At 48.3% G+C, this 16,631-nt stretch overlaps 1 protein-coding gene across 1 annotated transcript in view; it reads left to right on the forward strand.

Annotated features, from left to right (window-relative positions):
• Positions 1-16,631, forward strand: part of LOC119372486 (G-protein coupled receptor-associated protein LMBRD2B) — a 329,677-nt gene that overhangs the window by 198,936 nt on the left and 114,110 nt on the right. The window contains exon 9 of the mRNA XM_037642956.2: positions 14,301-14,460. Coding sequence (XP_037498884.1) covers positions 14,301-14,460 — 160 coding nt within the window. The remainder of the gene's footprint in view (positions 1-14,300; positions 14,461-16,631) is intronic.

Below are 16,631 nucleotides of genomic sequence, written 5' to 3' on the forward strand. Positions count from 1 at the left end.
GGGAGTTCTTCATCGATTTCATTCTCCTACTGCGCGGCTGCGATTGTCTGTTGGTTGTCATTAATATTACGCAACAGCTAGTAGCGCAGTTTCGTTCTCATGCAGTGGACAGCGTGCTGCCGCCACGTCTATGGGTCACTGTGCAAAATGAATCGTTTTCATTTGTGCTATGCTTTTTACATTTCAACGCGAAAACCTTGCTTGGCCAGGTTTGTGAAAGCGTGCGCTCGTCCGGTATCCAGAAAAGCATTGTGCGAAAAACACGTGACCTCTCCCATCAAAACTGACACCGGTGGAAACAGCTGCTGCAGAATGCACTCGCAGCCACGCAGTAGGAGAATGAAATTCTTGAAGAACTCTCAACTGGAAAGGAGCGCGCCCTTGTCTGCCATATAAGTTGGGCCTCCAGAGAAGTTGGAGAAGTAGGGGTTAAGAGAATAGCGTCTTTTGCTCTCTCGTGTAAAATATTGCCAACACCACTTTGGTTGTACCAAATCACGTATACAAACACAATTTGGCCTGCTTTATTCTTTATGAGCCAACGAGGGAACACCACTTAGCAGCACTCCTCCAGCACTTGACCAACATAGCCACAAGAAATGCTTTCCTGTTCCTGTCTCATAAGAATGTGCTTAGGGATCCTCTGCAACTTTTTTTCTGTAATTTTGCTTCGAAGTACATATTAGAAAATTATTTTAGAAACATTGTAATTTGATTTGATTCACACTCGGACATTAATATTCGAATTCACTTCGCACTCAGAATTTTGCTATTCGCAGCTCTAAAGGAAGCATATTTGTTTAGCCCTAACTCTTTGTTATGTCAATTTAGTATCATGACTGTACTTGTTTCATAGACAGTGTCACACCTTACATTGGGCACTTTGCTAGAAAAACAAAGGACATTGTTGCTGCTCTGCCCCCCTTCAACACCATGTCCATTGCTCTGTATCTGTCTCTCTCTCTACAAACACACACACAAGCACGCGTGATGGTTGATCTAGAAATAAGATTCTCAGGGAGCTCCAGCTGCACGGGAAGGCCATATCCAGCAACGCCGCTCTGTGCGGCCCGGCCGCACAGAGCGGCCCGGCCGCGCTTTGTTCCGCCCGGCCGCGCTTTGCTGTGCTGCTCAGTTTCAGCTCAGCAGCCGAGACGGAGGTGCCCATTGTTGCTCCTGCCAAATGCGAGATTCATTCCTTACTCGGAATGTATCTTGCACTTGGCATGAAGCACGCCAAAGGGACTTCACCTGTGGATATTCATTGTCAGTTGACAGGTGTATGGCTATATATATTATATACACGCACCAGCTGTGCCAGCTAACTTGGACCAAGATTTTTTAAAAAGCCATGCGCTCTAGGAAAGTTCTACCTGTTGTATATTAGTGGTAGTGGTGTGTACATACAACCAGGGATGGGCAAATAGTAAAATTGAGGTTCGAAGCGAATCCGAAGCGAATAGTGATTTAGTCGAATAATTTCGAATCGAATAGTTGGTATAGTACTCACCACATATTATTAAGAAGAATGAGCGTTTTTGTCATGACCTTGCACAATGTTTTGAACAATTGGAACTAGGTAAGAGTGAATGCCACTGTTTTGGTTTGAAATGAAGTGGAAGAAACCTTGAATAGTATAAAAATTTGAATAGCAGTAGGGTGCAAGTTATAAGTGGTACAATACGTTACAACTCAAAAATGACTAGACTTGGCGCATATAAGCCCATATAACACGCTTTTAAACTAAATATATATATATATATATATATATATGTACATTTAACCTCAAAGTGTGGCTTCGTGGCAGAGCAGATTTCTCCTGGATGGGTGGTTTCACGGCACTGCAACCAGAGGCTGCAGTGAAACCACTCTTACAGGGAGTCATGTGCGGTCAAATATATACATATATTCGTTCATTTCGAATACTTCGAAATTTTAAATAATCTAAATTCATATCGAAGTGAATTCGAATACTTTAATGTTCGTTCGAATATTCGAAACGCCCGAATGTTTGCCCATCCCTACATACAACCTGTATTTTTTTCATGACTAAACGCTAACTTTATTATCCAACTTTTTTTATTATTGCTCTAATCGGTAAAATATTAACTTTACGTTGTATAACCCCAAATTGAAAAATTTATTTTTTGCTGAAATCTGCCTGGTGCGTTGGGTGTGGTGTCATGTCTTAAAGGGACACTAAAGGCAAATATTAAGTCGACGTTGATTGTTGAAATAGCGGTCCAGAAACCTCGTAGCGCTGCTTTTGTGCCAAGGAAGTGCTTATTTTGAAATAAAATCACGTTTTTAGTGGTCCGCATCGCGTTAGCGCGCTTCAAATCTCCCGCCTGAAAATACGACTCTCATACGTCACAGCTGCCGTGCCCAACGTTGCCCGCTTTTACTGCGCGGCCGCCGACACTAGTAGCAGCCGAGCGGAAGTAGCGGGACCCACAGTAGCAACAACGGCGCTGCCGCAAAGACTTGCTCGGATGGGCACATTCAAAGCCGTCACCAAGTTGCGGTTGGTCTCGTAATCCTCAGTACGAAAGTGCAGCGAGCACACACGCAGAGGTTTTGACTGTTTAGCACACTGGCGCAATGGCATGACACTAAGCCACTTCGAGCGTAAGGGTTCATTACGCGTCACCCAGTGAAAAGACACACCGGTTTCCTTGCTGCAGCACTGGCGTTGTGCACCATTCGGGCATCCGGCAATATCACACGCCTGCGGCATTTTGTCGAACTTTCTGTCAGAGCGACTTTCACGAGCGCGCAAAACACGCACGGCAGTACGCGATCCCGAAACTACCACTGAGACGGGCGAGGCACAGTTCGGCGAAAACGGAACCTTTGAACCACGCGCGCCGTTCCCCATGGCAACGCCACGGAGGTTTTGTTTTCGATGAATCAAGCGGAAACGAACAAACAGCATTTTATTACGTCTTTTGATGCTCGGAATGTTCTTTTTTTACTGCTGCTAGTTTGATTACTAGTGTTTTATTGTAGGCCGACTTCCCTACGTCATCGGGATCACTTCGAAAATGTCCCACTCGTGGCGCTCATCATGTGATACATTTAGCTTAATTTCTCGGAAAGTAGGGCACTGCTGTTGATAATATTGCCGTTTTAGAAGTTGTCATACATTGGGCTTTCACTCTGACATAAATTGTTATTTGCCTTTAGTGTCCCTTTAAGGACCTAATGAAGGTTGCATTAACCGATGCGTGGTGGAGACCACTCAGCGATTGTCCATCCTCTCTCTACTTCCTGGAGCTCTGCTCAGGTTTGTGCCACGCGTCTGGTAACAACCTGAGAATTCCAAGCAACAGCTTCGGCAAATTTTCGGTATTCTGGTGGTTCGTTCAGCCCTCCCCCCCAAAAAAAAGACACTGGACGCTCGCAAGCAACAACTTAGCAAATTTTATACCTCATGCATAGAGAATGTGCGTGCTCTGTCTCCGCGTAAATGCCTCCATGACCGAATTGGATAGAGTTCGTCTTCTACTCAAAGGCATTGGCACCATCGCCTTCAATACGTTGGATGTACTGAACCCGACAACCATTGCTCTTGTTGTTGCCATGTGCCAGCTCCTTGAGGAAGTCAGATCTCTATGGTTACAGCCAGACACCCCTTAACCCTTTGAGGGTTGAATTTGTTCGCGAAATCCAGTCCAAAAATGTGTAGTTTTTTTATTGCTGAAATAAATTCTCGAGACGATTCTGTTTAAGAAAAAATGTGTGACCGTAAAGTGACAAACAAATCATTTTTGTTGTTACATACAGATGGTTTATTCGTAGTAAAATCAAGCAAAATCCTAAAAAAAAACTTAACAGTTTTTTATAAATAGAAATTATGCATTGTAATAAACATAGCTGATAGACATACAAAAATAGTACTTTTCGGGTTAAAAATGTTCGTGCTCTAACAGTAAAAACTTTTCAGCGTGTGATAGTCTTCGAAGCATGGCTCGCCGCGCACGTTTTTCAGATGTCGCTCTCTGATCGTCATCGGAGTCTGAATTCGTCAAAATATCCTCGTCTGACAAACTGAAATCCAAATGAATCAGATTCTGATTCGGCACTTGGGGAAGAGTCCGCTTCGAAAGAATCGCTGCTCGACTCACCGGCAGCTGAGCAAGCGTAAGCGAACTGCGTCAGTGAGCGCACGGTAGAAAACTCTATGGTTGTGCACCCGTCCGGAAAGCAAAATGAGTGAAAAGGCTACAGTAATCCTTCGTCTTATCGCCGACAAGACATTGTGAGTTTTTCCGAGACCCCAAAACAGAAAACGCAATCACGGCGGCGTCGTTTGTGTAATTTAGCGCCGCACGGAAACAGATGTAATCGCGCCCCGGGGAGCAACAAACGAGAGAGTAAGAAGCGGACACCCTTTGAGAGATTAGAAACCAAACAGCCATCAGCTTTGCGGGCGCAAGAAGCAAAAACCACCCGAAGGACGAAACCGAAACCGGCCGGACCGCGTGTACGCGTTCTGATGCGCAACTGAAAGCCGCCGTGCCTCTTTTGAAAGCAAAAAAAGAAAAAAAGAAGACGGAGAGACGTCGGCGCATTAAAAAAAATCCACGTATTCCCGAAGCACGGCAGCACATTCCAAGCAAGAGAAATGATCGAAAAAGGCGCGCACTTTAAACCAGCTGCTCCGCGAATGCGCTCGGATGGGCAAGCGATAGCCGGCGTGCCGTTTTGGGAACCACAAAAAAAAAAATACAACGGAGAGACATCGGCGCATGAAAAAAATTCCACGTATTCCCGAAGCGCGGCAGCACATGCAAAGCAAGAGAAATGATCGAAAAAGGCGCGCACTTTAAACCAGCTGCTCCGCGAATGCGCTCGGTTGCGCAAGCAATAGCCGGTGTGCGGCGCACCGTTTTCGAAGCATGAAAAAGCAACAACGGAGAGACATCGGCGCATGAAAAAAATTCCACGTATTCCCGAAGCGCGGCAGCACATGCAAAGCAAGAGAAATGATCGAAAAAGGCGCGCACTTTAAACCAGCTGCTCCACGAATGCGCTCGGATGGGCAAGCGATAGCCGGCGTACCGTTTTGGGAACCACAAAAAAAAAAAAAAATACAACGGAGAGACATCGGCGCATGAAAAAAATTCCACGTATTCCCGAAGCGCGGCAGCACATGCAAAGCAAGAGAAATGATCGAAAAAGGCGCGCACTTTAAACCAGCTGCTCCGCGAATGCGCTCGGTTGCGCAAGCAATAGCCGGTGTGCGGCGCACCGTTTTCGAAGCATGAAAAAGCAACAACGGAGAGACATCGGCGCATGAAAAAAATTCCACGTATTCCCGAAGCGCGGCAGCACATGCAAAGCAAGAGAAATGATCGAAAAAGGCGCGCACTTTAAACCAGCTGCTCCGCGAATGCGCTCGGATGGGCAAGCGATAGCCGGCGTGCCGTTTTGGGAACCACAAAAAAAAAAAAATACAACGGAGAGACATCGGCGCATGAAAAAAATTCCACGTATTCCCGAAGCGCGGCAGCACATGCAAAGCAAGAGAAATGATCGAAAAAGGCGCGCACTTTAAACCAGCTGCTCCGCGAATGCGCTCGGTTGCGCAAGCAATAGCCGGTGTGCGGCGCACCGTTTTCGAAGCATGAAAAAGCAACAACGGAGAGACATCGGCGCATGAAAAAAATTCCACGTATTCCCGAAGCGCGGCAGCACATGCAAAGCAAGAGAAATGATCGAAAAAGGCGCGCACTTTAAACCAGCTGCTCCGCGAATGCGCTCGGATGGGCAAGCGATAGCCGGCGTGCCGTTTTGGGAACCACAAAAAAAAAAAAATACAACGGAGAGACATCGGCGCACGAAAAAAATTCCACGTATTCCCGAAGCGCGGCAGCACATGCAAAGCAAGAGAAATGATCGAAAAAGGCGCGCACTTTAAACCAGCTGCTCCGCGAATGCGCTCGGTTGCGCAAGCAATAGCCGGTGTGCGGCGCACCGTTTTCGAAGCATGAAAAAGCAACAACGGAGAGACATCGGCGCATGAAAAAAATTCCACGTATTCCCGAAGCGCGGCAGCACATGCAAAGCAAGAGAAATGATCGAAAAAGGCGCGCACTTTAAACCAGCTGCTCCGCGAATGCGCTCGGATGGGCAAGCGATAGCCGGCGTGCCGTTTTGGGAACCACAAAAAAAAAAAAAATACAACAGAGAGACATCGGCGCATGAAAAAAATTCCACGTATTCCCGAAGCGCGGCAGCACATGCAAAGCAAGAGAAATGATCGAAAAAGGCGCGCACTTTAAACCAGCTGCTCCGCGAATGCGCTCGGTTGCGCAAGCAATAGCCGGTGTGCGGCGCCCCGTTTTCGAAGCATGAAAAAGCAACAACGGAGAGACATCGGCGCATGAAAAAAATTCCACGTATTCCCGAAGCGCGGCAGCACATGCAAAGCAAGAGAAATGATCGAAAAAGGCACGCACTTCAAACCAGCTGCTCCGCGAATGCTCTCGGATGGGCAAGCGATAGCCGGCGCGCCGTTTTGGGAACCACAAAAAAAAAATACAACGGAGAGACATCGGCGCATGAAAAAAATTCCACGTATTCCCGAAGCGCGGCAGCACATGCAAAGCAAGAGAAATGATCGAAAAAGGCGCGCACTTTAAACCAGCTGCTCCGCGAATGCGCTCGGTTGCGCAAGCAATAGCCGGTGTGCGGCGCACCGTTTTCGAAGCATGAAAAAGCAACAACGGAGAGACATCGGCGCATGAAAAAAATTCCACGTATTCCCGAAGCGCGGCAGCACATGCAAAGCAAGAGAAATGATCGAAAAAGGCGCGCACTTTAAACCAGCTGCTCCACGAATGCGCTCGGATGGGCAAGCGATAGCCGGCGTGCCGTTTTGGGAACCACAAAAAAAAAAAAAAATACAACGGAGAGACATCGGCGCATGAAAAAAATTCCACGTATTCCCGAAGCGCGGCAGCACATGCAAAGCAAGAGAAATGATCGAAAAAGGCGCGCACTTTAAACCAGCTGCTCCGCGAATGCGCTCGGTTGCGCAAGCAATAGCCGGTGTGCGGCGCACCGTTTTCGAAGCATGAAAAAGCAACAACGGAGAGACATCGGCGCATGAAAAAAATTCCACGTATTCCCGAAGCGCGGCAGCACATGCAAAGCAAGAGAAATGATCGAAAAAGGCGCGCACTTTAAACCAGCTGCTCCGCGAATGCGCTCGGATGGGCAAGCGATAGCCGGCGTGCCGTTTTGGGAACCACAAAAAAAAAAAAAAATACAACGGAGAGACATCGGCGCATGAAAAAAATTCCACGTATTCCCGAAGCGCGGCAGCACATGCAAAGCAAGAGAAATGATCGAAAAAGGCGCGCACTTTAAACCAGCTGCTCCGCGAATGCGCTCGGTTGCGCAAGCAATAGCCGGTGTGCGGCGCACCGTTTTCGAAGCATGAAAAAGCAACAACGGAGAGACATCGGCGCATGAAAAAAATTCCACGTATTCCCGAAGCGCGGCAGCACATGCAAAGCAAGAGAAATGATCGAAAAAGGCGCGCACTTTAAACCAGCTGCTCCGCGAATGCGCTCGGATGGGCAAGCGATAGCCGGCGTGCCGTTTTGGGAACCACAAAAAAAAAAAAAAATACAACGGAGAGACATCGGCGCATGAAAAAAATTCCACGTATTCCCGAAGCGCGGCAGCACATGCAAAGCAAGAGAAATGATCGAAAAAGGCGCGCACTTTAAACCAGCTGCTCCGCGAATGCGCTCGGTTGCGCAAGCAATAGCCGGTGTGCGGCGCACCGTTTTCGAAGCATGAAAAAGCAACAACGGAGAGACATCGGCGCATGAAAAAAATTCCACGTATTCCCGAAGCGCGGCAGCACATGCAAAGCAAGAGAAATGATCGAAAAAGGCGCGCACTTTAAACCAGCTGCTCCGCGAATGCGCTCGGATGGGCAAGCGATAGCCGGCGTGCCGTTTTGGGAACCACAAAAAAAAAAAAAATACAACAGAGAGACATCGGCGCATGAAAAAAATTCCACGTATTCCCGAAGCGCGGCAGCACATGCAAAGCAAGAGAAATGATCGAAAAAGGCGCGCACTTTAAACCAGCTGCTCCGCGAATGCGCTCGGTTGCGCAAGCAATAGCCGGTGTGCGGCGCACCGTTTTCGAAGCATGAAAAAGCAACAACGGAGAGACATCGGCGCATGAAAAAAATTCCACGTATTCCCGAAGCGCGGCAGCACATGCAAAGCAAGAGAAATGATCGAAAAAGGCGCGCACTTTAAACCAGCTGCTCCGCGAATGCGCTCGGATGGGCAAGCGATAGCCGGCGTGCCGTTTTGGGAACCACAAAAAAAAATACAACGGAGAGACATCGGCGCATGAAAAAAATTCCACGTATTCCCGAAGCACGGCAGCACATGCAAAGCAAGAGAAATGATCGAAAAAGGCGCGCACTTTAAACCAGCTGCTCCGCGAATGCGCTCGGTTGCGCAAGCAATAGCCGGTGTGCGGCGCCCCGTTTTCGAAGCATGAAAAAGCAACAACGGAGAGACATCGGCGCATGAAAAAAATTCCACGTATTCCCGAAGCGCGGCAGCACATGCAAAGCAAGAGAAATGATCGAAAAAGGCACGCACTTCAAACCAGCTGCTCCGCGAATGCTCTCGGATGGGCAAGCGATAGCCGGCGCGCCGTTTTGGGAACCACAAAAAAAAAATACAACGGAGAGACATCGGCGCATGAAAAAAATTCCACGTATTCCCGAAGCGCGGCAGCACATGCAAAGCAAGAGAAATGATCGAAAAAGGCGCGCACTTTAAACCAGCTGCTCCGCGAATGCGCTCGGTTGCGCAAGCAATAGCCGGTGTGCGGCGCACCGTTTTCGAAGCATGAAAAAGCAACAACGGAGAGACATCGGCGCATGAAAAAAATTCCACGTATTCCCGAAGCGCGGCAGCACATGCAAAGCAAGAGAAATGATCGAAAAAGGCGCGCACTTTAAACCAGCTGCTCCGCGAATGCGCTCGGATGGGCAAGCGATAGCCGGCGTGCCGTTTTGGGAACCACAAAAAAAAATACAACGGAGAGACATCGGCGCATGAAAAAAATTCCACGTATTCCCGAAGCGCGGCAGCACATGCAAAGCAAGAGAAATGATCGAAAAAGGCGCGCACTTTAAACCAGCTGCTCCGCGAATGCGCTCGGATGGGCAAGCGATAGCCGGCGTGCCGTTTTGGGAACCACAAAAAAAAATACAACGGAGAGACATCGGCGCATGAAAAAAATTCCACGTATTCCCGAAGCGCGGCAGCACATGCAAAGCAAGAGAAATGATCGAAAAAGGCGCGCACTTTAAACCAGCTGCTCCGCGAATGCGCTCGGATGGGCAAGCGATAGCCGGCGTGCCGTTTTGGGAACCACAAAAAAAAATACAACGGAGAGACATCGGCGCATGAAAAAAATTCCACGTATTCCCGAAGCACGGCAGCACATGCAAAGCAAGAGAAATGATCGAAAAAGGCGCGCACTTTAAACCAGCTGCTCCGCGAATGCGCTCGGTTGTGCAAGCAATAGCCGGTGTGCGGCGCACCGTTTTCGAAGCATGAAAAAGCAACAACGGAGAGACATCGGCGCATGAAAAAAATTCCACGTATTCCCGAAGCGCGGCAGCACATGCAAAGCAAGAGAAATGATCGAAAAAGGCGCGCACTTTAAACCAGCTGCTCCGCGAATGCTCTCGGATGGGCAAGCGATAGCCGGCGCGCCGTTTTGGGAACCACAAAAAAAAAAATACAACGGAGAGACATCGGCGCATGAAAAAAATTCCACGTATTCCCGAAGCGCGGCAGCACATGCAAAGCAAGAGAAATGATCGAAAAAGGCGCGCACTTTAAACCAGCTGCTCCGCGAATGCGCTCGGTTGCGCAAGCAATAGCCGGTGTGCGGCGCACCGTTTTCGAAGCATGAAAAAGCAACAACGGAGAGACATCGGCGCATGAAAAAAATTCCACGTATTCCCGAAGCGCGGCAGCACATGCAAAGCAAGAGAAATGATCGAAAAAGGCGCGCACTTCAAACCAGCTGCTCCGCGAATGCTCTCGGATGGGCAAGCGATAGCCGGCGCGCCGTTTTGGGAACCACAAAAAAAAATACAACGGAGAGACATCGGCGCATGAAAAAAATTCCACGTATTCCCGAAGCGCGGCAGCACATGCAAAGCAAGAGAAATGATCGAAAAAGGCGCGCACTTTAAACCAGCTGCTCCGCGAATGCGCTCGGTTGCGCAAGCAATAGCCGGTGTGCGGCGCACCGTTTTCGAAGCATGAAAAAGCAACAACGGAGAGACATCGGCGCATGAAAAAAATTCCACGTATTCCCGAAGCGCGGCAGCACATGCAAAGCAAGAGAAATGATCGAAAAAGGCGCGCACTTTAAAGCAGCTGCTCCGCGAATGCGCTCGGATGGGCAAGCGATAGCCGGCGCGCCGTTTTGGGAACCACAAAAAAAAAAAAACAGCGGAGAGACATCGGTGCATGAAAAAAATTCCACATATTCCCGAAGTGTGGCAGCACAGGCCAAGCTAGACAAATGATCAAAAAAGGCGCGCGTTTTGAAAATTAACGCTATGTCGTACATGTACGACAAAAACCCTTTGGTACCAGGAAGCTTCTGCTGTACATGTACAGCGAAAACCCTCAAGGGGTTAAAACACCTCCACCGTCATTCCCTCGTTGCATGCGATGATCTGCTCAGTCATACAAGAACAGCTGAAGTCTCTCGGCCTCTCATCAGCCCCAATTCCACCTCACACTTCCGGCCCTGTTTTGCGCGACGTTGTCACGAAGTTTCCACTCGTGGCTAGTTCAGCATATATGGATTCTCTGGCCCCTAGGCTGCAGCCATCATACGCACCAGTCGGCACTGATTTGCCCTCGTCTCCACGACGTCCCTTTCTTCTCTGCTCCTGCAAATTTATCTACATCCTTCAGCAAGGAATAAGTGTCTCGTCTGCTTCATTGTCATCAGCTTGCCCCATCAAGTCTGAATCAAGGCAACAGGACCGCAAGGATCGCTGTGATGCATCTTATCGCATCTTGTTCTTGGAGCCCTGGTGATGAAGTGCACCCCTGGCTTGTGCAACAAGTTTCAGTTTCCCTGCATGGGTCCCTACACAGTCTTGGAGCAGACATCTTCCGTCAGTTATCGTGTGGCGCCTGTTCTTGTTCCAGCAAGCCGCTGCTGCTGCGCAGCCAAAATTGTTCGCATGTCTTGAATGAAGCCTTTTCACAAGGCGTTCTCCTTCGCTTTAAGCTGCGGCCAGGATGCCGCTCTCGTGTGGGGGAAATCAGTCTAGCTATTTATTAAGCACATCTTTGTTCTCCATGCATGTTCATCATTGTGTGGTGTTCTTCCTCATCATTGGTTGTCGGGACGTGTCATGTCTGTGATCTGTGCATTGGATGTGGTGGCTTCATCGGTGCCTTCGGGGCCTAATACAATCATCGTCCAATTTTTTCAACTCCCAAGGGACCGCGAAATCGTCCGAAAAATTGGGCAGTCCGAAAAAACGAATTCATGCTTTTTTGTTCCGCTCAAGCGGTCAAATCGCCTCAAGCACGTCCGAAGTAACTTTAATGCTTCCCAGTACAATTATCAGGCATTTTGGTGCGTGCCCAGGCTCTCGCAGATACATTTGGTACTTGCCACGAACCCCGCTTAACTATGTGAGCTATGTGCTTAACGTTGGCCACGGCAACAGTGACGTGCGAAATACCGCTTTCCGGCAGGGGATTTGAAGCGCGCTAACCCGATGTGGACCACTAAAATGTGGTTTTATTTCAAAATAAGCACTTCCTTGGCATAAAAGTAGCACTACGAAGTTTCTGTACCGCTATTTAAACATTTAACGTCGACTTAATATTTGCCTTTTGTGTCCCTTTAACCGCGCATACCGATTGTGTTCTGCTTCCGAAGCATGCAGAGCTGAGTTAAAGTGAGTGACTTGATCAGTTATGGCAGTAATCGCAGAACTGGATGAGATATGGCTACTCCGGCCAGTTTATAAAAACTGAAGTAAGGCTGACCCCCCCAGCCAGGGCAACGACAACGAAGAAGTGGGCTTCACTCCTTGATGCAAGAGGCATGAGCCATTCACTTCCAAAAATATTCCGGGATTACAAAGTACAAGTCTGCCACATTCCTTCAAGCAAGCTCAAACAACAACTCGTTCAAGTCAAAGACCGCCTTGAAAAGGAAAAATACCGTGGCATCACCTACAAAATTTCCTGCCAAGACTGCCAAGCGTGCTACATAGGCGAGACTGGAAACGTTAAAAGAAGGCTACAGCAGCACTGTAACGATGTAGCCAAAGGATTTCCAAGGCCCAGGCAGAGGATCATGAAAAAACTGGACACTGCCTTGAATGGCAATCCAGTCAGTATCCGTCATCGAAAAAGAGAAAAAATTGTCATCCCGCCTGCTCAGTGAATCTTTCTGCATGCACTCTACTAACACGATAAATCGGACACAGGGTCCACTCCCTGAGGTATACGCAAGCGCGTTGAGCCTTTCAATGCATATATAATAAAGACCGCCATGGATCCGTTCATTGTGCACAAAGCCCCGCATTGAGTGCCGAAACTTCAGTTTTGTTGTTTTGTGTTCTATTTTGATGAGTGTACGTTTTCTTCAGCCAAGTGTTGTCAAGTGCGCAGCCGAAGCGTGAAAACCTGTACATTTAACCGGAATCACAGCACAGGTGGCATTCTAAAATTTTGTTTTCAGCATGCATTGGTGCTCTCAAAGCAGACAGTGCTCATCTGATCCTGCCTAGGCTGTCAGCTTTCTCAGTGGCGGGTCGCGAGCCCAATACCAGTTGCAGCACATTTTTTGCCCATTCATTGAAACGGTTGCTATGCTCCTTGTCACAGCAAGAGCGGACGGCTTCTTCCTTGTTCATCTGTTTGCATAGGGAGACTAGGCGGCTCGGGGTGGAAAACAAAATTTGCACGCCTACTCTGCCTGCTGTCTTCTTGAGCCTATAAGAAAACCACATTAACGTAGAGCGCCAAGAGCATGCGTGCTCTTTTGGTCTCTTGTTGCTGGTTGTTTTAAAGGGACGGACAGCTGGCCATAACGTGGTTAGATCGTGGCATAAATGAAAAGACCGTATAATATACAGTAGTGACAGATTCCAGCATCCTTTTTGCGTTGTGAGTAGGATTTATATTTTAAAATCGTGTGTAAATGTAACAAAAACCGGTATGTCGCGCAGCCTAGCGGAAGAGCCTTGAAGCTGGATTATGAAGTCGATCGTTTTGCTGTACGTAATTTGATGCTGTCATGCGTGCCATAATTAGTCCTCAAAGTTAAGAGTATGTATATTATTATCCAGCCCCACTCAATTCTGTGCTGCTTACATGGTAACAGGGGCTGCACAGTGAGAAGCGGCGCGACCGCCAGTGGCCTATGTCGAGCCGCGGCGCATGCGCGCGGAGTGCACGCATGCGCAGTAACTCACCGCGCTCGAACACGAACCGCTCTCGCGCTCAGTGTTTGCAGCATATGTTGTCTCGTGTGTATATGACTTCATATTCGCCGCAGATGGAAAAAATTCTGATTACAAATGTTTCGCGGCGCTTTCCACGTTACCATTCCGTGATTGAACACTCTGACCGGTGAGCTTTCCGTTGCGCTGGAGGAAATAGGTACCATGAAAATTGGTTGTCGGTTCCTTTAAGATTGACGATCAGTTTTTCGGCTAGGCTGCTCGAAAGTTTGCTATGGAAACCGGCATTTGTCAAGCCTTCCAGCTGGTTCATGAAAACGGCTTTTATGTGATGAGGGCACTTCTCATGGCAATATTGGCTATTGCTCGTTTAACTAGCTTAGAGTGGGCTGAAGGAAGCAAATACTTCTGAGACTGCAGAAATTTGCTGTTGTCTGCTGTTGGTTTTTCTCGGTTGTTTGTTTGACCGTTTGTTGCCATTTCAATTATTTTCGTGCCGACCACCTAGCCCTGGTCCTGTTTTGCCATTTTTTTTGTATGTGACTGCCGTTTCATTAAAGCTGCTTCTCGCTGTTTTGTGAAAACTGTTTACCTTTATCAAAACTGATAGCTTTGCCAGCATTACCGAGTCACTTGATAGCGTCTGTGCTCTTTTTTTAATCATTCCCCTGCCTACATGTGACTGTTAAACAAGCAAAAACCAGTTGACAGTCAGCAGTGTGCGTTTCACTGTCCCGCTCTACCATAACGACTTCAGAAGCACTTTGTATGAATGGCACCAATGCAGGTGATCCGAGCCCTGCAACACCACAACCGCACCAATTGCCAGTGGCGTCTGCTGGTGGAGCAGGCACTGCACCTCGAGGATGTGGCACGCAATGCCGAGGCAGGGGAGCGTCGCTTGCGCTCCCCAACCCTGCTGGCTTCTTGGTGTGGACCCACTGTCGGTAAGACTGCCCTGTGTAGGCAACTACTGCGGGTAACAAAAGGGGGCCAGAGAGCAAAAAGAAAAAGACCACTGAGCTGTTCAGAAAGCCATTCCTTTTGAATTGCTGGATACTTCATTACACTGTGGACAAACTTTTTGTGCACGGAAGTGCATTTCACTCCGATCAACAAAGCGAAGCTACTTGTATTCCACAGTGTTTTTGTGTGAGCTGGTTAATAAGTAGCGAAACTTGTGGCGCACCAAAAGACATGGACAAAGAAAGGGACGAGAGGACGATGTGCTTACTTCGAACAAAATGTTTCTTAAACAGACGGCATCTATTGACCCAATGGAGAAAGAGTTTGTATTACAAAACGCAGTGGTGCAGCTCTGCGCATGTCAGTGTTGTGGGAGTCAAGCGCGCCCTCCCCTTTGGCACGTCGTTCCCCAGCTAGTGCGTGTGTCAACCCCGCGCGGCTCAAGCGCCGGGATCCGCCGTTAAACGGCAATATGGCTACCATGGCTACGCTTTTTGCATGACACAAGCTATGTGTTGGTCTTCCCTGCACAGAGCCACGCGTCCAGACATGTCCGGACAATGTTCGCCACGCTAGCACACGTCACTACGCTTCGCCTATCCTCATTTGCCGCCAGTGACAACCCCCCTCTGCCATGAGCTCGCTTCTGTCTAGCGCAGGCTCGCCGCGTCAGATGCTTTCAGGCCTGCACGAGGGGTTGACGTGCTGCTCTGGCAGGCGGCTTCTCGTCCGTGCGTGCGACTGCTGCCCTTTGTGTGATAGTCTTAGCGCCTACTCGACCGGTCTTGCGGAGTCTTCCTATACAGCCTGCAAGCTCGTGATTGTTGCACGGTGCTGCATCTTGGGTTAATAAACCCGTTTTTGTTGACAACCTGCCTCGGTTGCCTTTTCTGTGCCATCTCGGAGAGTCGACAAACCCGGCTGTAGCGTCCTTGTGCGCTGCGGCAGTGGAGAACGTCGCGTCCTTTCCCGGTCACCTTGTAGGGTAAGCTTCGTGCAAAACCTATCTCCACAATGTGTAACATTTCAAGTGCTATAATCAATCTGCTCCTGCCCACAAGTTGTTCTTGCTTTGTCCGTCCAGCCAGGACTCTCAGGGCCCGCACGCATTAGTCAACGTATGTTTCACCTGTTGGAAGTAAGCGCATTGTCCGGTCGTCACTTTCTTTGCCCGTGTCTTTTTTGTGCGCCACAAGTTTCACCATGTATCGCCACCAACAAGCCCATTCTTACATCTTTTCTGGTTAGTAAAGCTCTGTTAGTGCACATTGCCAGAGACACGGTGCTCAACTGACCACTTTGGTTTCTTCCAATCATGCATCAATACACTTAATTCTTACTCAGTAGAATTTCCTTCCTGAAGACATTCTTAGCCTGAGTCTAACACACAGTTTTATGTAAGCATCGTAATTAGGCAATGGCCAGTCCCTATTTTTTTCCTTGTTTTTTAGCTCACCCGTAATACCATACTTTTAGAAATCTTCTTTACTTTGTGCATTGCTGTGTACACATTGTGTTGCTTAATACTGGTTGCCAGCTGCCACCCTCGTGTGTGTGTCTTAGACACATGTGTTCATGCTCGACAGACGTTACAATGGGGAGGAGGGAAAGTCATGTTTGTGGGGCGTAGCTTTCCCACCGACAGAAAGGTTGATTTTTCCTCCTCATTAATTTTTTTCAATTTAAGTGAGAATAATTGCACTACAGCTGAGAAACCACACATAATATCCCCTGTGCTTTCTTTATCTTAAGGCTTAATTGTCTGTCGGTTTCATTAGTTGTGTATAATACCGAAGAATGAGCCCCTCAAACAATTTCCTGACTTTTGTACTTTCATAGTTTGACAGGTATTTCAGGTTGTGGCACACGGGCTGGCTGTTTTGTTCTTGTTGGATGCAGGAAACGTGCATTGAGCCGGGGTGAGAAAGTGAACAAAAGCAGCTCGCGTGCTCCATGCAACAGCCAGCCCATGAGGGGAGCTGTTTCAAGTCGTCAGCAATTATTTGCAATGTCGTGTACGAATTGCTGTGTCGTAAACTGTACTAGGTTGATTCCACGTAAGATCGAACAAACGATGGCTGGTCGACCTCTTAAATTTATTCCAAAATTTTATATATTATTGCCTAATGAGCGGAAAGAAGAGATCCGCAAT

Source organism: Rhipicephalus sanguineus, chromosome 10 (genome assembly GCF_013339695.2).
Source record: "Rhipicephalus sanguineus isolate Rsan-2018 chromosome 10, BIME_Rsan_1.4, whole genome shotgun sequence".
Lineage (NCBI taxonomy): Eukaryota > Metazoa > Arthropoda > Arachnida > Ixodida > Ixodidae > Rhipicephalus > Rhipicephalus sanguineus.